Consider the following 21,627-nt stretch of genomic DNA (forward strand, 5'->3'; position numbering starts at 1 on the left):
CTGCAACCTTGGGTGATGGGATCTCCACCTCTACTGGCACTTCGCGGAGTGTAACCCAAGGAAGGAGGACACTGCGAGCTTTGTTAGTGCTATTATCAGAGGGTATCTTCCTGATGTTTCACTCACAAGATGGTCATGAAGACGGCGAACCAGAGCTCTTGCGTGCTGAGTAGACTGTGGCTATCTGACCTCCACACGCCGTGCTTTACGTCGTAGCAATTGCCCAAGACGACAAAAACCCAGGTCATCTGCAAATAGGTCAGAGTGCTACCATTGCAGATTGCGATTAGGATACATACAGCGAGGCCGAGCCATCCTACAAATCGATGGTGTTTTTCGAATACGTTGTGATGGGTGCTGACACGAGCGTTAGCATCGGTGTCACGCAAAACAATATTCGGCTCGGTGCAACTTACTTGCGAACCCACGGAAAAGCACTGCTGATTGAAATCAGGAAGAGTACATTCGTAATGATGCCGGTGGCGATCACGGCGGGATGTTGAATCCCTCGGTATCGGACGATATCGACGATCTTGTAGACTAGCCATCTAGAACCTGTTAGTCTGGGGTGACGATCACTGCTGTTTGTAGACGAGGTACTCACGCAGTGCCGGATAGAGCACATCCCGAGTGAATGCCACCGACGTGCTGCAGAGCAGAGGTCGCGGCAAGCTTCACGCACACTGGTGCCCACTTTGAAGATGTGTCAGTGACGGCTGAAAGTTTGAGGAGACGGGTGCACCTACGCCCAACCCGTATATGGCGAGTAAGTACATCAAGCGCATCCAGAGCTCGTTCCGCACTAGGACAGCGGTGAGCATATTGCCCAGAACCAAGGCACCTAGATGATTCTCCGCGTATGGGAAGCGATTGAGACCGGCGAGGATGATACCCGTCAGGTTGAGTGAGACGACGACTACGAAGAACTTCCGATAAGTGTTGAACCAAAGATCGAATAGGAGCCATCGACTGTACTCGGGCTTCTTTGGTTTTGCTGCTATCGGTTTCTCGACCGAGTTTGGTAGTTTGGCGGTATCAGCAGGCTTGTGTACAACTGGTAACGCAAGCGAGAGTTCTGACACACTCGTGCATGGTGTTATGCCTTGATGGACGGGTGAGGCAGCTGGAACTAATGAACCCTTTTGTTCGAGATATACGAATCCGGGGGCAGGCAAGTCGACTGAACTGTCGTAGATGCCTTTCTCTGCAGCATCCAACGAGTTAAGAGTGCTGCAACCAGAATAGTGGCTCCTTGGTGTCTCTGACATGGTGCTGGTATGCGGCCACGATACCATAATCCGAAAGTGCGTTGGCGGCACGACAAGGCAGGGGTGATAACGGAGGGCGACTTCAGCCAGAGATTGGATAGGCACAAAGTGACAAAGTGAAAGTGATTGATAATGATGCCAGGCTAGACTGAGAGGGCATGGAGTTGGTACTTATCCAGGTACGGGCCCAGTGTCAGGTCATCATCCCATCAGTCCTGCAACGATACCCACCCGCATTCTGGGATGCCGGTACCAATTTCCGCAGCCAACGAAGCCAAAACAGCCCTACGCGGATACGTAGTCTTGGAAACAAGCCTCCGCGCGCTTCAGCCAACCTCGTTCCGGTCGAGCCAGCGGCCGGCCGGCGCGTTCGTCTGCGTACTCAGGTCGCAGAGGATCCACCGTGGGGACCAAGAGAGCAACGTGGGGACTCTCTACGCCCCATTTCGGTAGTTAGCCCTCGATCTTGGGCCCGCAATGCATGCCTCTAGCTTCAAGATTGATCTGCGGTCGCTGTCAGCCGGAGCTTAGCCCATCCGGAGGGTCGACAGCGTCGTCATAACGCGCGTGATATTAGGGTGGTACAGACATGTCGGTAGGCTAGGATCACGCGACGTGGCCGGGATATTGTAAACTATACTACACGGTCAGTGCAGCGGTTCGGTGTGATGTCGAAAATTGACTGTTCGGGAAAGTGACAGGGGTATAAATAAAGTACATATATAGAAGCACAGAAGGTTCGACGCAAATGCACCTAGCGCAGGTGCGTTAGCGAAAACACGATATGACTAGCTTGGCAAGACATCCATGGCGAAACTTGTTAATCTACCTAGGACTGCGGGTCCGAAGCTTAATTTCTAGTTCTTCACATACAGATCAACGTATTCGTCAATGTCCATGTTATCGAGCGATTTGCTGTCTTGGGCCAACGCGACCAGCTTGTCCACGTGCTCTGCCGGGAAGTGCGGGCCGAGGTGCCTCTTGTACTTTGCGAGAATCTCAGGCTTAGCTTCTTCACGCCTCAGACGATGGCCAAGAGGAGCTTCAACAACCTCCTCATCCAAGACAGTGCCGTCCTTGAGCGTTACCGTGAGTGCATTAGAGATGGTTCGCTTCTCTGGGTCATGGTAGTCCTTGGTAAACTGTGGGTCTTCTACGCAGCTGATGCGCTGACGGAGAGACTCGACAAGTTCCGAAGTGGCAGCTTCGCTATCATCTGGGTAGTCGGTGGCTTCAAGGCGGTTGAAAACAAACATGGTGGAGACCATGTACTACCACAACGTTAGCGCGATCGGTGTATCATGAGGGGCAACCTTACTTGAACACAGTGATCACGATCAGCAAAGTTTTCCATGGGCTTGAACTGCTTATCGATGATACGAATGCAGGCCTCGTGGGTTCGGTTTACGACGCTTTCAATATCTTTGGCGCTCTTGCCCATCGCCTTCAGCTTCTTGTTCAGGCGTTGGGCAGCTTCGACTGCGGTCTGGGAGTGGAACTCAGCTTAGGGGGGGTCAGTATGCAGTATAGTATTGGAATACAAACTCGCGTGTAACTCACCAGGATACGAGACTTTGAACAGCACGTTCTCCATGACGTAGCTGCCATACCCTCTCTGGAACTGGAAAGGCTTGCCACCAAAGTTGACGTCGTAGAAGCCCCAAGTAGGAGCTGACAGAACGGTAGGCAGACCTTGTTCGCCCTTCATGACCTTGAGCACGAGGTTCACAGCGGTCTGGCAAGCATCACCGGCAGCCCAGGACTTGCGCGACATGGTGTTGGGCGAGTGGCGGTAAGTGCGCATGGACTGGCCATCAACAAAGGCCTGAGAGATGGCATCACGCGTTTGTGACTCGCTGAGTCCCATCATCTTGGAAACGACAGCTGTCGACGCAAGCTTGACCAGAATGACATGGTCCAGACCGACCTTGTTGAACGAGTTCTCAAGGGCCATGCATCCCTGAATTTCGTGTGCCCTGATCATGGCTTCCAATATGTCTCTGACCTTGAAGATTTTTCCATTGCCGAGGTTTCCTCCAGCTTTGTTTGTTCGTGTGATCCAGTCGGCAGTTGCGAGGATGGCTCCCAAGTTGTCAGAGGGGTGGCCCCACTCGGCAGCTAGCCAGCAGTCGTTGAAGTCAAGCCATCGAATCATAGCACCAATGTTGAAGGCACCGTTTACGGGATCGAGCTGGTAGTTTGTGCCCGGCACCTTGGTACCGTTGGGAACGGTTGTGCCTTCCACAACGGGACCAAGAATCTTCCTGCACTGCTCGAATCGCAGACCTTCAAGACCGCAGCCCAGAGTGTCGACGAAGACCCAGCGAGCAGTGTCGTACTATATGGAGCTTTATTAGCTTCGATTCTCTAGTAAGCGGCTAATTGACCCTACCGCAAGCTCGGAATCAATGGGCGTGTTATGGATATAGTTCGCCATGTCCTTGATCTCGGGGTCGTACTCGCGCTTGCTCAGCGTCTGTGCGACGGAGCTCTTGAGGGCGGCCATGGTGGAGAAGGCTGGTGCTGCTACACTTCGGGAGACAAAGGGAGTAGTAGAGGGAGTTGTCTGCAGAGCAATTGGCCTTGTAGCTTTGGCTAGGATGGAGGACCGCGAGCGGAGGTTTCGTGACGCGGTGCTGCACAGATTACGACTGAAGGCCGACATAGTTGATTAGCTTCTGTCGCGCCGGACGACGTCTAAGCAGCTCTGAAGAAAAGGGGCAGTCGTACTACGCGCTTTTGAAGAGATTGATGGCCTTTGATAAAGTTCAGAGTTGATGCTGAGCTGCCCTCGGCTTGCAAAATTCGGGGCGAAGGGTACGCCGTCGTCAACCGAGGCTGTGCATATCCGTATGCCGCACTGCTTCTTCCCTCGTAGCGTTGGCAGATCAGGCTTCACGATCTATTCTCACTGTTTTCATGTTTGCAATTCTGGCATTGAACGTGTGCATCATTGATTGTCATCACTACGGCAATCGAAGACACCTGCCCGCATTCCGCATCCAGACGGGTATGCTACTCGCAATACAGACATGATCCCTACCCCGCATTGTCACGGGTACAGCCTTCAGCTTCGGTAGTCCCCGGAGCCCTTTTCAAAATACCATGTCCTGGCCATGCACAAATTTGACTTTTAGGACACTAAAAGTCTTGAAACATGAAGAATATATATATATCATTCTTGCTATCAACTACCACACTATCACACCGAATAGATAGCCAAAGTGGACCTTTTGCTACTATTCCTGTCCCTCTTCCTACCATCTCCTCTCTACCCGGACTTTCTCCGTGACTGAGTCACGAAGCAAGCCACTCTTGACTCGTCTTTTTGGGTTGGATTTGCTCTGAAACTCTTAGTGGTTTCATCTACCAGTCATCCTTATCCGACTCATCGTCTACAGATGTATTAGTATAGAATCAACTTGAGCAATGCGAAAGCGAACTTACCACTGTGACTAACTTTACTCTTCCGCGCCGCTAGGGCACTAGCCAATGCCCCAGCCAAGCCAGCATCTCCAGGCGCGGCTGCGGCTCCTCCAGAAGACCCTGCAGCGGGTTCTTTGCCGGGAACTGCTGCCGCACTGCGGTCCTTCTTTTCCTGATCCGAAACCTTCTTCAATCGTGCTCCACCTCGAATATCTGCTAAAAGGCCATCTCGTACTGCTGGTACCTTGGGTAGCGGTGCCGGTGCGCCACCGGGTGGCGGAGGCGGCGGTGGTGCAGGGGGTCCAGAGGAAGGAGGCATTGGCGGTGGCGGTGGCGGAGGTGCGCCACTGTTTGGCATAGGCGGTGGCGGGGGCGCTCCGCTGCTGGGCATGGGCGGAGGTGGCGGTGCTCCGCTGTTCGGCATCGGGGGAGGTGGTGGGATCGATCGTCCGGGCATCGACGGCGGTGGTGGCGGCGGCGGTGGAGGAGGAGGAGGAGGCGCAACATTGCTTGTTGGAGGTAGAGGCGGCGGAATTGGTGCAGGACGAGACGAAGACGGAGGCAGTGGAGGAGGCGGCGGAATGTTGTGCGCAGGAGGAAGTGGTGGAGGAGGTGCTGACGGCATATCTCTCGCTGGCGGAGGCGGTGGTACTGGGCCTCGACTGGGAGGTGGTGGTGGTGCGCCCGAGGGGACACGATTGCCTGTAAAGGGTGGAGGCACCCCAAATCTGCTTCCTCCTGACCTCTCCTCATCTGGTACGGGTGTCTTCGGCGGTCGTGGTGGAGGCGGTGGCCCTGGATTCGCTGTATTGGATGAAGCTCGCGCTCTGCTTGTCGGTTGGTTTGCAAACTTTCCTGCTTCTGCGATGGGAGGGGGCGCTCTGAAGACTGGCTTCGGTGGCCCTGGTGGAGGTGTAGCTTCTCGTGGCGGAGAAGGCGGCGCTGGGCTTCCTGAAGAGTTCCGGTTGAGTCCATCAGTCCTTGTTCGTCGCGCTGGCGGGGGTGCTGGTGGAGGTCCTCGTCGCGACGTCGTAGTACTGCCCGTATGTTGAGGGCTAAGCGCGCTGGGTGGGGGAGGCGGAGGAGCTCTAGATTTGCGGTTATTCTCTTCCTTGAGCTTCTCCTCCGACTTGCGCTGCTCGATGTATAATTTGATAAAGTCGGCATTTTCCTCGATTTGATCTTCTGTAATGCCCATAGCCAGCAGCTCCTTGAGAAGGGGTTGCCATGACGGATCCGTAGTATCAATCGCAGAGCTTCGCGCACTCGTAGCATTGGAATGGCTGCTTTGCACGGGCGACGTGACTGTGGTATGAGGGATCATGGAAGCTGGCGGTGGGCCTGATGCTGTGGAATTGCGGTGTCCAAAAATGCCTCCCAACAGACCATGACCATGGCCGCCGCTCTTGCCGTTGGACGTGGGCGCACGAGTTCCTGCTGTTGCGCTGAATGGCTTGTTCTTGGTGTTCTTGTGCGCGTTCTTTTCGCGGTCGTCGAGCTTCTTCTTGAACGTCTTGGCCTCCTTTTCGTCGGCAAAGGATAGACCTGCTAGACATTCCTCGAGCTCGAAGGTGTGGAAGAAGACGCGATCCTGGTTGTAGGAGAATGTGTCGTAGATCTCCTGATCCCATATGACACCTCGACTTTGGGGCTGTATCCGTCAGTCTCTCATACTCGGATAGCTCTGGTCCCACCTACCGAAATATCCACCATCTTGAGCCAAAACGTGTTTCCAACGAGATCATTCGCGAGCACCACGGCGCCCTGCAGTCCGGTGTAGGTCCATCGCTGACGGTCGGGGTAGGCAACGTACAACTTTGCGACGGCGACGGCGTGGATCTTGTTTCCCGTCTTGGGCACGGTGCGCTTCACCATCTGCTTATCCTCATCTGAGAGAATCGACGGCATGGTTGCGTGCTTCGCCGACTCGAGCTAGTAATGGTGGTGTTGAAGTTGACGGTGTGATCGAGGGCAGCCGTTGGGCTTTGGCTTATCCAGCTCAGTGGGGGCGTGCTCCTCACCAAGTGGTTAGGCAGCACATGAACTGCAATCACGTTGCAGGCGCCGCGCAAGGCGAGGCAACGTGTAGCAGGGGAAAGTGGCAGGCCGCGTGTCTATTGCCACGGTCTTGTTAAGGATAATGGTGGTGTTGTGGATGGGAGACGTCAGACCGGATGGCTGATGCGGCTAACAGGCATCCCGACCGGGCGGAAACCTACCGAACCGCTAAGAACCCATCCAACGCTTCATCTATGTCGCGCAGTCACTCTCTCCGACAAAATGATACGACCTAGCATATGCCATGGCTACAGTGATGGATTGAGCATCGCATCTTGACATAGCTTGTACTCCTTACGACCGTTCGCTTCGACTCTCATATGGCACACGCGACACCCAACAGCTCCCCATACCCAAGTCTCCCAACCCAACATTAAATACTGGGCTACAATCTCTTCGCGGCTCCTTCATCACGTGCATTAGACCCTGGGAACCATGCAAAAAGCATCTGAATGTCATCAGTTCCCATTGCAGTACTAGGATATCCATGCTTTGATGTGTATGACGTAGCTTACTAGTGTACAACAAGTGGCCCCATATGTCTTCAGTGACATCACGTGTCTCTTCTTCTAATCCAATTGACTACAGCGTTATTCCCGCCTTTTCCGAGGCTCATGAGTAGAGAGATGGCGCAATGTACAAGGCTTATTGTTGGTGCCTAGAGCTATTCCCGTCATCCTATCATTCGACGCCACTGACGCTGACCTCTCCGGCTGTAAGGCCTCCAACAATGACCCTTTGAAGACACAGTAGACTTGTACGACGGACGAGATATTCTGAATCGGTATGGAAACATCGAAGACGTCGTTTCTAGCCTACATTCTAGTGCCTACGACTAGATCATCATGGACGACTTGTTCGAGGGCTATATGGCGCTAGGTCCGATTGGTGACTTTCTCGAAGAGAGTCCTCCGTTCAGATCCACCAGAAAGTCTCCAAAAGTATCAAGAGCTGAAGAACATGTATCATCGGAAGAACAGACACAGCCACAGAGCGTTACTGCATCGAGCGGGGATCCTACGACATTGAGTGCCTTACGACAGAGACGCGGCCATACCAAAAGCCGCCTTGGCTGCCTTACTTGTAAGAAACGAAAGATCAAGGTAGGTCTTCCTCGCCCTGATATTCGATATTTGAACCTCTGTTGAAATCTTTCAGTGTCAGGAAACATGGCCCTCGTGTGCAAATTGCGATAAGCGTGGATGTGAGCATCATGCCAGACGTTACTGGCGTTTATGCTAATTGTGACAGACATCTGCACATACCCGGATGTATTCAAATATGCCCACCAGGACCACGTGAGTCTAGTAATGCCAAGTCCTTACCAAGTTGTCAAGTTAGTGGACACGCCTACCGTTTATAGCGCAGATGATATGCAGCTGTTCCATCACTATCTCATTTCTGCATACCCCTGCATTCCGCACGACTTTGAGGAGATATGGACTAGAGACGTACCCAAAATAAGCCATCAAGTAAGTACATTTTTTCATAATATCGGGATTGTACTTGAACACGTAAGATATGCATCAGCAACAGCGCTGCGTACTTGATACTTTACCAGAAAAAATGATTTTACAAACCGCAGTGAACACTGTCACTGACTGCTCAGTACCCGTATCTGATGGACGCCATGCTCGCCCTAGCCGGGTCCCACCTTGCGGTCCAAGTCGACAACCCAAAGACCAGCCTAGCATTGCAACACCGACAGAAAGCCATTGTTGGGCTTGAGGATGCCTTTTCAAGATGGCCCACCACTGCCGAGGAGTCCCATGTGATGCTTGCTGCATCTTATCTCCTATCCTTCCAATCTAGTTACATGGAAGACGGCTTCCTGGAACACTTTCTCTCCCTCAGAGGATGCTCAGTTCTCTCCCAGTTCATCGTAAGCTCGGGAAACGGTGGCTTCCTCGCCGGACGTAGAAGCCTGGACTTTATAGGCATGGACATGACATTTCGGAACTTCCCGGAGATAGACCAGGGGCTTATCCGCGAGGCTCTACTATCTCTACGGGACTTCTCAGACCTAATGGCCGGACCTGATGTGCACGACATGGAAAAAGCACTAGTTGGCCAACTCGTGCAAACGCTCCGACATCTGCTGTCTTCAGACACTGTGGATTCAGGAAATGACAATACACTCCCAACACCCGGCCTCACAGAAGCAACGACGCTATCACAATCTACATCACCAACAACAACAACGACATGTTCTTTAGACTTGCTCGCCTTCACTAACCCACTATTGCCGATGAACCAAGATTCCACCTTCCAACACATCGACTGGTCTGCCATCACTACACCACCTCCAGGCGCACCAAACCCCATACCGTCATTCATAGCCTTCACGGCCATCCTAACCATCTTCTCTACTTGGCCACACAACGCCCTCGTCCACGTCTTCGATCCAACAAACCAACTCGGCAACATTGTCCTGGCACATTTCTGCGCCATACGGTTCGTCTTATCACCATTGTCCGTGCCCAAGAATGCGTTGAGGACGCCTACAAAGGCTGTTGTGGAGTGGTTTGTTAAGATCATCGCGGCTGTTGACGAAGACGAGGGGGATGGAGAGTGGTCGCGGTATGTGGTGTGGCCGAGGAAGATTTTGCATTGTTTACAAGCGTGTGTTGAGAGAAATAAGGGGTTTACGTTGGCGGATGTTAGGGATATGTTGCTGTATGATCCGAGTGCGTTTAAAGAGGGTAGGGCACGCAGGTTTTGAGGAATTCTTTGAGTGCGTGTGGGTTTTTGTATTATAGGATGTATTCACTCCTTTCATTATCATTAAACTTTAATTCCGCTTGCCGACTACACGGCCGCATTGACTCAGTGAACGTCGTGTACCTCAAACCTCCCCAAACAAACCTATCTTCCAAATTAACCATCCACATACTCATACCCCCACTCCTCTTCCAAATTCCCCACACCCCCCCCCCTCACAATATCCATCCTCCTCCTCCTCCCATCCGTCCTCAGCCTCCCAACCAGCCTCTCAACATCACGCCACAAATCCCTCGCAAAATCTGTCGTATAAAAGCCCCCATAAAGTAACGTAGCTAAATCCCATTCACGGATATACTTACGGCCAGCCCGATGTATGCCTTTACGGAAGACATCGCGTGCCTCTTTATCACGTGAGATACACATGACAACATGTTCGTCCGAGATAAGGCATTTCGCCGCGACGCGCTAGTTCATCACGCCAAACCATGTACTAGGCGCATACCAAGTAACAGGAGTAGGCCGATACCGTCTAGCCAGATCGTCACGGTTGCGTGCGTAGGACTCGAATAGATCAAGCAGGTATGACATATCGTCGTCGATTCTGTACGAAGGTTTAGTAATCAAGGCGTAAAGCGAAGTCCATGTCCGAGGCTCCACCGATGTGTATTCGTGCAGATTCTGCTTACGCCGTGTGTCTGCGACGAGGGATGAGAGTTGGTCGAGATGGGTTTGGAGGTCTTCTGGGGGGAGAGATGCTTCACTTTCTCGGGGTTTCCAGGTTAGTGTGGCGCGGAGGGTGGGTTTGTCGACGTTGTAGGTTGATGCTAGGATCTCTAGGATGAGATAGCGGAGGTGGTTGTACTGGTCTGCTGGTGAGGTGTTTGCGAGCACTTGCGCACATGCGGTAGCTGTGGATGATGAGCTGGACATGGTGAGAAAGATGGTGATTCTACTTGCTTGCATCTGTTTTTTAAGAATATATGTAGAGGAAGCTGGAAACCCCGTTGTAAAGGTTGCCTCTGCGAACCATGGTTCGCCAGTATACAAAATGGCGAACCATGGAAGTTGTTGCGCCTACCCCTATGTGATTCGTCGAAGCTAGCATCGCTACCATAGAAAATTTCGAAGTCAAATAGAGAGGAGAAACAATGTCAGTAGGGATTTAGGGTGAACATTGGTTCTTCTTTGTCTACCTCGAGCTTAGGTGAAGTTTCCGAAGCGCAATTCCTACCTCGTTCGCGATCTCTAAGGAAAATATGGTCTGTAGTAGAAATGTTACTGGCAATCGTACTGTATTCTCCAAGATTACTATATCCACGATTGTCAGTTAATCCCCTTCCAAGAGCCCGGTTACAGCTGCTTGCGTATTCACAACCGTTTTCAAATGCCGATGCAGGGTGTGTATGATATCGCAGATCTGAGATTCGATGTTGAAGTTGTTGAGTAGTTTTCGATGCGCTTTGTGTTTCACCAGTTCCTGATGCCAGCGGCCTTATACTGGCCGTCGAGTTGCACCGAAGGCACCGGAGTTTTAGCACCAAGGAATTTTCGGCTCGTCGCAATCTATCGCGACCGAAGATACGACCGCAATCATATCCTGCGACGTTATAGCTCGGGAGATCATCAAAAATTGCCCTTCAGGATATTATAGACGATTCTATAGCAGGGAAGGTTTCGCGAGAGCAATGCAGGGCAATGAAGCACCGACATGGCGCGAAAGTTTATTGTGAAGGGCCTTCAGTGGGGGTCAAGTCTCTAGGAAGTGCGAGTGGTCTTCTATCGAGGAGGCTTGGACAAGAGTGTCCATGTGACAAACAGAAGACTGCTTAATGGCAACAGCGTGGAGTATGGACAGTGAAGCGACTCCCAGGTTGAGTGTTAGCTGTTAGGTAGCGGCCAGCCACAATTTGATATGTGCCCCACGGAGCTATACGGAGATTCGTATTGCACTGACCGCCTGTGAAAGTTCCCACCGCGTGACGCGGTCCACGGGGAGGTACAAGGCGTGGCACTTGGACTTGTGGCATATGGGCGGACCAGCTCGGCTAGAGTGTTTCATCCGCTAGTTGTCAAACTGTGGGGCTAGGCCCAAGTGCGGGGTACTAGCGCCTGTCTCCGCAGAACGGGTACCTTTGCAATCCTTCCAAACTCATACGAAAGGTACGCAGCGAATATACAGTGCAGAATGCTCTTACGCCGTGTTCAGGTTCAAATGATAGGAGTCACAGCATTTAATAGTCACAGTCTGACTGTGTAATCAGGCTAAAACCGCTTGGTCTGCACATATATTAGCTGCTGCTGCCCTGCAGCTGTCATACACAAGATGGGTCGCACACATCTTGGAAACCCACCTCTTGACGGGGCATTCCCCAATGCTGGCAGCGGAAGCCCAGGTAATTGCCGCGCACGCGGTGGGGCCTTCAAAACGTCCATGTTTTGAACGCTTGTGCGGGGGTTGCAGAAACCACGTTTCTAGACATCGAATCCTGGTATGCGCATGCTACCCCGGGCTATTAGGTACGGCAAAGATCAACAGTGCCTGCCGAAGTGCTGATCTCTATACTTTAATAACGAGTGTTGTGCACTACAGAGATTCAGATCCTTCAGTGGTTCCCCTTCCATTGAAATCCATCATCTTGCCTCTGTTGTTTTCCCTTCTCATTACTCCTGTTAAGCTCACAAAGTTGAGGTATAATTACCACTATGGGTTTCCTCGGTATCCTTGAAGACAAGCACCTCGCGCACGTCCCTGCAACGGTCGTTCTCAGCGAGGAACAGAATCCTTTGACAGTTCCTGATGGGACAGTACCACCAGAGCGCTTGAAGCGCGGTACTGGTAAAGATGCAGAGATCATCTTAATTCCCCAACCGTAGGTTTTCCACGAGTAGCACCGCATCTCGGATGGGACTTACACAAAGCAGATCCGAAGATCCAAATGATCCATTAAACTGGTCCTATACCCAGAAGTTGGTCATCACGGCCATCGTCGCATACGGCTCTATACTTTATGCTGCCGTGCTCTCCCCTCTTCTGTCGCCTGCCCTCGTCGTCATCGCAAAAGACTACAACAAGCCCGTCTCAACCATTACAAAGATATCCGGATACATGCTCCTCGTGACTGGAGGTGTCGGCCCAATAGTCAATGCATTATCTCGAAAATACGGGAAACGCCCGCAGCTAATAATCGCTTCGCTTTTCGGTCTTCTCGGTACTGTTATTGGGAGTGCCGCAAATAGCTACGAGGGACTTATGGCTGGGCGCATCATCCAAGGAGGTTCGGTGTATGTGTAGCTCTGATCCATCTCCTCGCCTATGCTGACTCATTGTAGCTCTGCTTTCGAATCACTCGTGGTTACCATGATCGGCGATCTCTTCTTCGTCCACCAACGCGGTGCATACATGACAGTCATCCAATTCATCCTGGCTGCTGCTTCTAACGGCTCCGCCGTAATTGTCGGACCCATCGCAACGAACCTTGGATGGCGCTATACCTTCCATATTCTGGTTCCTTTCACGGCGATCCAAGTACTCCTACTCTTCTTCTTCGTCCCGGAGACCAACTACAACCGCGACCATCGGTACGACATCGATGAGCTATCCAGCGATAACTTGGCAGATCTGGCAGCTCTCGAGAACAAACATGGTAATGATCCAGAGAAAATGAGGGATAGCGACGATATGATCAAAGTCGAAAAGACTACGAGCAGCACAAGACTGATCCCCCCGAAGAAGACGTATCTGCAGAGTCTGGCCATCTTTAGTGGAACCCACTCAGACGAAAACCTTTTTCAACTTGTCATCGCTCCTTTCGCCGTCTGTCTCAACCTCGCTGTTCTTTGGATGGTCGTAGTAACCGGAGGTCTGACTGCGTTCTTCGTCGCACAATCGTACGTCATGGCACAGATCTTCATGGCTCCTCCATACCTCCTCACAACAGCTGGTGTCGGCTATCTCTCTGTCGGACCCTTCCTTGGCGGTCTTCTAGGTTCCATTCTTGTGGGTGTGACATTGGATCCCTTGATCAAGTGGTGTGCCAAGAAGAACAAAGGCGTCTACGAGCCAGAATACCGCCTCCTCGCCATGGTCTTTTCTGTTACCATCGTCATTGGAATATGCTTGTTTGGTCATTTCGCCGAACAGGGTTCCTCATTCTACCTGACTGCCTTTTTCCATGGCATGGATCTGTTCGGCATTGTCGTCGCATGTATCTCGGTATCTTCCTACGCGCTTGACGCCTTCCGCCACCTTAGTTCCGAAATGTTCATCATGAACATGGTGTTCAAGAACTTCCTCTTCTACGGATTTTCCTACTTCGTCAACGACTGGACCGCGAGTTCCGGGCCTTCGGTAGTGTTCAACACGTTTGGTGGCATCGCGGGTGGTATGATACTTACTACGCCTCTTTTCTTCTTCTGGGGCAAGCGCTACAGGAGCTACTGGCACAGGCACAACTTGCTTGAGAAATGGGGCATCGCGACGCATGCGGAGATCTAGGCCTTGTTGTATGAAATGTGATGAATGAATACCGTTGTTTGATGGACGTTCCTAGAGCCAACTGTTTTCGTTATGTGAGGACTTCGGAGATGCTTACTTTGGTGATGTCAGACGTGTTTGAAAGAACTGCCGTGTAAGAGCACCGTCCTGAAATAGAAAGAGGTTGTTGACCGGTATGAAACTGCGCTGACAGAGCAGTGTCTATCCAATACATGAAGCTGACAATGGGAACTCGAAGTATAGACGCATATCCAATCCCAAAATCGGCGTTCTGTCTCCAGCCACCCCGGTATGACGAATGCTCCGCATGTATTACCCAAGTATCTAATAATGGTACACGGGTATATCAGAGTATTGCCGCCGTTAATGCGCTAGACGGAGCTGAAAGTCATAGTAAGCCGAATATAACTGACAAAGAACACTGCGTACGCCCGACATGCCGATGCTATTTTCAGATCTTGACAGAATTCACCAGGCTTTACAATGGGAATAAATTTCCTTCACCTACTTCGCGACTTCATCAAATCTCATTGACGTCATCATCCCAGAATAGCCCGTGACACTGCGGACCTCAGTCTTGGAAGAGGACCCAAAGAACACTGCCCCAGTACCCTAGCGAGTGTTACAACGCAGCACAAGCAGATGCTCGTCAGAGACCCAGAGGCCTGGATATAGATGACCATGCATACGCGAGGCCGTTGCACGGCGTTGGCCCGTTTCATCCGTGCGATTTGATTTGGTGGGTGTTTCAAAATATTTGAATGCAAGTAAGATAGGGTAAACTGGCGCAGGCGCTGGCGCGTTCAAGCGATCCGCCGGATGCAAGGTCCAAATAAGAAATACAGGATGAAAATCGCTGTTTAGCCGGTGAGATCAGCGTAAAGCTGCGCGTCTGTGGTATGCATCACATGGTAGCGAGCGGACTTGTCCGCGAGCTTGATTGTAATGAAGCATTATCCGGCATTGCCGGCAGCGAAAGCTTTGAATCTTCGTCGGATAATCGGATGATGGTTGACTAAACGTTCCTGGTAGTTGTACGGGACTGTACGCGCTGGGTTGACCCAAAACACAGATGGTCTACTGCATACGGTACATATCCATACACCCCCGCTAGGATCAACATCGCCACTATTCTCGAAAACGGCTCAAGCGCCATCGGGGCCCATAGAAACGCCCGCGACATCATCCAAGCGCTCGATATGTTCATCATCCACGACGTTGGGCCAGGCTACATGGTACACCCCAACACGTTCGATTAAAGTTGCAGCCACCATTCCACTCTGCACGAACTTGAGCGCGTAGGCAGTCTGGACGGTGAACGGTGCCTGAAGATCCGGCAGTTTAGTTTGTTATGTCTTGTCCGGATCGGATTACATTGGGTACACTGAGGGGTGTAGGGCTAGCGGTTACGCACCGCCCTGTGGGTTGACATGCGGGGCGGCCTCGGAGAGGGTCGTTGGGCGCCTAATGGTTGCTCAGTGGTGGAGCACGTGTTTGACGTCTGTATACAGAGGTTTGAAAATGGTCGAATATAGGGTCGCTGATGTGATATCAGGGTCATGCAGGGTGAAGCTGTTTGATTTTGAGGTGATGACTGTATCACGGGTATTGTCTTCGTCAAGGATGAATGCATGGTATTGATGCCGGACTGTGATCATATCCTCCTTCTCCGGCGAATCTGAGAACAGAATCGAGGACTCCATCGTGGAGGGGTCAATTCGTGCCTGTCATAGGTAGATATGGGGAGGAAGACGGGCCAAGCCACAGGATTCGATCGGACCCGCTGCCAACTCTTACCAAAAACTTGTCAATCGACCGGCCGAGTTCAACACTCGTACTGTAGTGCATCTCGCGGTGTGCATTGTCAGATGAAGCTGTTCAACCAACTACGGACCAGCGTGGGATGCTCAGCGGAGCACGGAAAGCTTGACTTTACGCTAGTCTGGTTGTGGATGGTCGGCGCTTAGAACCTCAATCGTCACCCAGTCAAGACCTCGCAGCCCAAGCGCACCCCGCTCCACTATCTCGTCTTCCCATGCATGGCCTGCAAGTACCTTAAGCAAGGGCTTCAGGGTCCCGGCTCTTCAATTCGTCCTCCATCGGTCATGCGAACGAAAGACCGGCCCCATTGTGAGGTCGGTCACCAAGCGAAACTGGGCTACCACAGGACGGGAACCCTAGAGTCGGTGTTACGATGACGAGGTGTCTTCCTGGCATGTTACGACGTTGCTGGAATGTCTCACATCCGATGGCAAAAAAACGGTAACGAAGAGAGTTTCGAAAGTCGACGCTGTGCAACAACTCCAGAGTTGTCTCGCCATGAACAGCATGTCAGCAACGGCCAGCGATCCAGTGGCAATGCCCGCCGCACCCGAGTGCGCCTCCCGCGTATGAGAAGGATAATCAAGGCCGGTCCGCTTCCTCGTCGGTCCACTATTCGCCAGTCACCGCTGATCCTACATGATGCGCATTTGCGGCGATGACTGCAAAAGCCTCCTACTGTTTTGATGTGTGTATTGCTGCAGCCCACAAATGTGACAGCGCTTTCGGTTCGTCATTTCTCTTTTAGGACCCCCCGTCAAGTCAATATCACATCTTGGCCCAATAGCGCAGCTTCTGGTGAGCGGTAGAGTATCATTTACCATTTGCTGCCACAATACGACGGCTTCCATTCCCTGCGAGTCACCCGCGCTCCACCTGCCCAAGGGACTTAAGCAACCGGACTGCCACTTGCGCACGGTTTCTGGTCACCACCATTCCGCCGTTGCTTAACCTCATTCTCTGTTGCTGTGCCGTATACCAACATAATTACCGGCCGTCATTATCGTCAGTTTGGTAAAGAGCTACAGTCAAATCTACGCTACACCGTATCCTTGCGCCACCGTACAACATCCACCCCGGATCGTATTCCGCTGCACCCCCGAACGCATTGTCACAATAAACGATCCTACACCGTACCCATGTAGAAACGGCCCGTCGGATGTTCTTTAAGCGATCGCTGCCCCAAGATCATCACCTGCTGGCCTAGGACGCCTCCATTTTGTGTTCTGGCTTCTGCTGGACGGAGTGTGTTTCACCAAACATCACGCGCCACCGAACTCGACGACTCGAAAATGCCGGCAATTCGGGAAGCTCTCGTGGAGCGGACGGGTGTGGCCATGGGTCAACTGGGCACTGTAGTGTCGCACGCCGAACGCGAAATCGTAGAGTCCCTCTCAACGATACTACGACGGGTGAACATACCGTTCAATTCAACAGGCCCTCCTGGATTGATAGAAGCCAACACAGTCGATCCTTGGAACAAGAGCGGAAAATATGCGCTTGCATATGTTTACTTTTGCATACCTCTGTTGGTTATCGCAGCGCTCATGCGCTACTACCACCTATTTACGGACAAGATCCGAACGGCATTGCATCAAGAAGAGGTATTACAGTCCTCGACGACATCGTCTCCTGCCACAGATTACGAGCTATCAGTACTTGATACTGACAAGTCCACCATGAAGTTCTTTCCCCGCGAAGGCCCGCTACCTGTCGCGCCTAAAAAACAGTCCAGCGTTTCTTCTCTGGGCCTAATCAACAACACAGTGGCCTTTTTCCGATTCATCTTCTACCGTCCTATGCGACCAATTACGATCAAAAAGGGATGGAGACCGATCGTGTTCCCATCTCTGGCCATTATCGTCATAGGGGTCTTGGCTCTGCTACTCGGCATTCTCTACTGCACTGTTCCACAGCCGCTATTCTGGGACAGCATATCCTACGGCTCACCTCCTCTGGCTATTCGCTCGGGAATGATGGCAGTAGCTTTGATGCCATGGATCGTCGCGCTTGCAACCAAGGCAAACCTCATCTCTATGGTGACAGGTATTAGCCATGAGCGGTTGAACGTGCTGCACAGATATGCGGCATACATTTGCCTAGTGCTGAGCATTCTGCATACCGTCCCTTTCTATGTCACTCCAGTTTGGGAAAAGGGCGCACATAGGGCTTTCCAGCAACTGTTCAAGCAACAGGGCGGCATGTACATCTACGGTACCGGTATGTACGTTATTCCCTAGTTGCTATCTTTCGCACTGACATTCCCCAGGTATTGCAGCATTAGTTCCCCTATGCTTCCTCTGCGTGCATTCCATTGCACCTCTCCGTCACCGGATGTACGAACTCTTCGTAGCCGTACACGTGCCTGTCGCCATCGTCTTCCTCGGGATGATGTTTTGGCACTGCAACAACTACCTGACATCATGGAACTACCTTCTAGCTACGGTCGGCATCTGGCTCGTCTCGTACTTTATGCGACTCTTCTATCTCAACTGGACCCGCCCAAATCAACTCTCGTGGCTCATCGGCGACGAAGCTGCCGTAACACTCATGCCAGAGAACGCTATCAAGATCACCATCCCAACGCGGATGCGGTGGAGACCTGGACAGTACGTCTACCTACGTATGCCAGGTATCTCAGTATTCGAGAACCACCCCTTCACCATTGCTTCGTTATGTAGCGAAGACTTCCCCTCGGAGTATGGCGAGGGCTACCGAGACATGGTGCTGGTCTTCCGACCTTTCGGAGGCTTCACCAGAAAGGTCCTCAACACTGCGCTCGACCATGGCCCGTGGCACACATACCGTGCTTTTGTCGATGGACCTTACGGGGGCATGCAGCGACGTATCGAAGCCTTCGATGACGTCGTTTTGATCGCTGGTGGCAGCGGTATCACTGCCATTGTCTCGCAACTGCTCTCACTAATCAAAAAGATGCGCGATGGCAAAGCCGTCACACGAAAGATCCACGTGATCTGGGCCCTGAAGCGTCCTGAGACCATGGAGTGGTTCAAGGAGGAGCTCCGCATCTGTCGTGAATACGCACCACCCGAGACAGTAGAGTGCCAATTCTACATTACTGCTGCCAAACGTAACATGGGCGGCGGTGTGGTTAGCGCAAAGACACCGACTCGTCCAGTGTCACTCTACTTTCATGACAAAGTAAATGACGCTTTCCAGAATATTGCTGAACACCGCCTATCTGGCGTCTCATCAAAACGGCACTCTGCTCTCATCCGCGACGAAGCACAAGGTGACCCAGAGAAGGAGTCTGAGCTTCGTCGTGAGAACGAAGACCACGTCGCAGCGCTCCCACAGGCGCACATGGTCCCCGTCAACAGGGGCCATCTCGCACCACCACGTGCCAGCTACAACAGTGGGCGCGAATCGGCCGAGTCAGCGCACAGCGCGAACCCCGATCTTATCTCGCCGGCCCCACGCGGGCTTGCCGCCCGCCGCCAAGAGCGAAACCTCCAGCTGGATATCTCACAGGCTGTGTCGGCCGGCTCTGGCGCCGTCAATCCAGAGGTAGTCCACAACCCAACTGAGGGTGCCTTCGACTTTGGCTTCCCATCCACACCTACCGAGTTCCAGAAGAACCTCATGCGCTTTGCGTTTTTACCTGCAGCCGTCAAGAAGAAGAATGGCTGGAGCACTGAGTACGGACGACCGGATATCCCATTCATACTCAAGGGGTTGAGTAAGAACTTTGGACGGCGAACATGTGTGTTTGTTTGTGGACCACCCACAATGCGTATCAGTGTTAGTGAGACGATCGCACAACTACAAAGCAGTGTGTGGAGTGACAGTGGGCGCGATGAGATCTTCCTCCACGCCGAGAACTACGCTTTATAGGCGTGGGTGGTGACGGGACAGCTGACCTTTTATTTCCTTCTTTTGTGCATAGCGTTGGATGGCTTAGTGTATATACCCCCTTTTTCTTTTCTTTCATATTTGTGTATCTATATGACGACCGAAGCCAGTCGGCCGGCCGTCCGTTTCTTTGGTGTAGAATCCAAGGTGATATTAGCCAGTAGCACTACCACAATTGATACCCAACTTTGTGAATCACAGCCGTGCATGGCTTTCATATGAGTGAATTGTGAAGAGAGTTAGCCTGGTCGGGTTGCTCTCCTGCCGGGTTGCTCTCCTAGCCAGCCATGTTCCACATGAAGAAGGTTTGCCTAAGTAAGTGCCTCGGTAGTTGTCTCGCCCGCCTCAAGCCTCCAGACGACATGGACGTAGAGTGACATTCGACACATGCCGCAACGCGGCAATTGAGGCAGGCGTTCCGGTCTCTACAGCAGACCATCCCGAGTCCATGTCGTTGTCACCTTCTGTATATGGTTCGCCAACAGCTGGCCAGGAAGTCCCTACCCCTCCCTCCCTTGGAGCTGGTGGGGTCGACATTCACCCAGGAAGCTCGCGGCACAATCGACGCATCCTTGTCAACGACGGTCAAGAGGGTGTGGGTGCGGAGTCAGTGTGCCGTGTCAGAATGGGAGACTCCAGCGCTGTGCCGCACAGCGCTGTTTGTTCAGTTCAGCATCACGTCACAGTCGCCATACTCAGTCTGATGGGCGTGCTCGCTGATTGCGATACGCGCTGCGTCGCGAAATCTCTCAGGTGCAGCAACTGCATCACCCGGCGGCGGCTGCGTACCGGCGGATTCGGACGGCAGTACATAGGGCTGCAGCGGACTAATGGGAAATGAGGGTGTGGGATAGATGGGCGTTCGCAGCTGGTTGGATTTGCGGATTGGTGAAGTGCTTTTTGGGAGCCAGGTCGCCCGCTTGGCGGACCTCATCCGCCCTTTCCATCCCAGACCACATCAGCGTGCATATTCCCGTCCGCTTCCTCCTCCACGCAGCCCAGTTGCAACGTTTCCCAGCACTTGTAGCCAGCTCGTAACCATTGCTACGCCCCAAACAATCGGCCATTGTCGCACACGCTGGAGCCAGGGCGCACAATTCCGACCGACCATGTTCTTAAGATAACTATGTGCACATGTCCGCCATCCCAGTGTCTGAACTGGGCCTCAACTCGAGCGAGAGCAGATATCTCCAACAGCAGATTGCCGCCTCCCAGCAAGGCTCCAATTCCTCCCGCGCTGCTTCTCACGCCTCCAGCCAAGGCCGTCTCCTCCTGGATCCTTCTAGCTTGCAGGCGCTCAGCGCCCACTTTGACCGTCTGATGTACTCGATCCAGCAGCGCTGGCAGTATGTGAGTGAAACTGTTTTGTTTCTTGTATTGCTCTTGCGCCCCAGAACTCCTTCTCTACGAATTGCATCGTGTTTACATGCTGACTAACACTCCACCCAGCTCACGCAGCAGACACAGACAGCAACCCAAGTGCAGTACGACCGCGCTGGCAACGCCATGCAGATGGCCGACGCCGAGATCGCCCGCTTCCGCGCCATCCTCCGCGAAATCGACGAGCTTCAAGTGGAATTCGACAAGGTGCGTCGCATTGGAGAGATAGTCAAGAGCTTCAAGTCGCGCGTCGACCGTCTCGACCGCCGGATATGACGGGATTCCAGCACGCTGGAATCGACTTGTTCCAACATTACACCAACACCTCAACACACTCCTTCACCATCATGACGACCAGACAGATCTCGTCCTCGCGGACACCACATTATACCTATCAAGAAGGGATGCCTCGCGGCAATGGGAAACTTTGGGCTGGCACTTGCGAAATTGAAAAACCTCTGGGCGTTTGGCGTTTGTGATTGCCTTTTCTTTTGTTGGGGAATACCCGAGTCTGCTTTTCCTTTGTGTCTCAGTCCGGTCGGATGCCGTTATCCTTGTTGCGTCGTTTGTGTCACGTTGGCT

The 21,627-nt window shown here is 52.5% G+C and overlaps 8 protein-coding genes across 8 annotated transcripts; 4 read left to right on the forward strand and 4 right to left on the reverse strand.

The window, feature by feature from the left end:
* Positions 1-122: 122 nt before the first annotated feature.
* On the reverse strand, positions 123-1,268 carry PtrM4_110810 (uncharacterized protein; the record flags this gene model as incomplete). Its single annotated transcript, XM_001935689.2, has 5 exons — positions 123-248; positions 300-357; positions 417-548; positions 605-693; positions 747-1,268. 5 exons carry the CDS (start codon positions 1,266-1,268, stop codon positions 123-125), a joined length of 927 nt encoding a protein of 308 aa, XP_001935724.2.
* An 857-nt stretch (positions 1,269-2,125) lies between these two features.
* On the reverse strand, positions 2,126-3,933 carry PtrM4_110820 (PrpD, protein involved in propionate catabolism; the record flags this gene model as incomplete). The annotated part of the gene is made up of 4 exons (XM_001935688.2): positions 2,126-2,539; positions 2,587-2,771; positions 2,829-3,606; positions 3,661-3,933. 4 exons carry the CDS (start codon positions 3,931-3,933, stop codon positions 2,126-2,128), a joined length of 1,650 nt encoding a protein of 549 aa, XP_001935723.1.
* A 701-nt stretch (positions 3,934-4,634) lies between these two features.
* On the reverse strand, positions 4,635-6,602 carry PtrM4_110830 (Drf-FH1 multi-domain protein; the record flags this gene model as incomplete). Its single annotated transcript, XM_001935687.1, has 3 exons — positions 4,635-4,663; positions 4,716-6,345; positions 6,393-6,602. The coding sequence occupies 3 exons, from the start codon at positions 6,600-6,602 to the stop codon at positions 4,635-4,637; spliced, it is 1,869 nt and encodes a 622-aa protein (XP_001935722.1).
* A 995-nt stretch (positions 6,603-7,597) lies between these two features.
* Positions 7,598-9,786, forward strand: PtrM4_110840 (uncharacterized protein; the record flags this gene model as incomplete). Its single annotated transcript, XM_066107906.1, has 5 exons — positions 7,598-7,855; positions 8,362-8,865; positions 9,011-9,035; positions 9,062-9,332; positions 9,741-9,786. The coding sequence occupies 5 exons, from the start codon at positions 7,598-7,600 to the stop codon at positions 9,784-9,786; spliced, it is 1,104 nt and encodes a 367-aa protein (XP_065962355.1).
* Positions 9,787-9,941: 155 nt separating this feature from the next.
* On the reverse strand, positions 9,942-10,406 carry PtrM4_110850 (uncharacterized protein; the record flags this gene model as incomplete). Its single annotated transcript, XM_066107907.1, has 1 exon — positions 9,942-10,406. One exon carries the CDS (start codon positions 10,404-10,406, stop codon positions 9,942-9,944), a length of 465 nt encoding a protein of 154 aa, XP_065962356.1.
* Positions 10,407-12,179: 1,773 nt separating this feature from the next.
* PtrM4_110860 (AraJ, Arabinose efflux permease) lies at positions 12,180-13,971 on the forward strand (the record flags this gene model as incomplete). Its single annotated transcript, XM_001935684.1, has 3 exons — positions 12,180-12,346; positions 12,399-12,758; positions 12,807-13,971. The coding sequence occupies 3 exons, from the start codon at positions 12,180-12,182 to the stop codon at positions 13,969-13,971; spliced, it is 1,692 nt and encodes a 563-aa protein (XP_001935719.1).
* A 3,113-nt stretch (positions 13,972-17,084) lies between these two features.
* PtrM4_110870 (ferric reductase) lies at positions 17,085-19,647 on the forward strand (the record flags this gene model as incomplete). The annotated part of the gene is made up of 2 exons (XM_001935683.2): positions 17,085-18,012; positions 18,062-19,647. 2 exons carry the CDS (start codon positions 17,085-17,087, stop codon positions 19,645-19,647), a joined length of 2,514 nt encoding a protein of 837 aa, XP_001935718.2.
* A 1,152-nt stretch (positions 19,648-20,799) lies between these two features.
* On the forward strand, positions 20,800-21,321 carry PtrM4_110880 (uncharacterized protein; the record flags this gene model as incomplete). Its single annotated transcript, XM_001935682.1, has 2 exons — positions 20,800-21,015; positions 21,115-21,321. The coding sequence occupies 2 exons, from the start codon at positions 20,800-20,802 to the stop codon at positions 21,319-21,321; spliced, it is 423 nt and encodes a 140-aa protein (XP_001935717.1).
* Positions 21,322-21,627: the final 306 nt, after the last annotated feature.

This window comes from Pyrenophora tritici-repentis, chromosome 5, assembly GCF_003171515.1.
Source record: "Pyrenophora tritici-repentis strain M4 chromosome 5, whole genome shotgun sequence".
NCBI lineage: Eukaryota > Fungi > Ascomycota > Dothideomycetes > Pleosporales > Pleosporaceae > Pyrenophora > Pyrenophora tritici-repentis.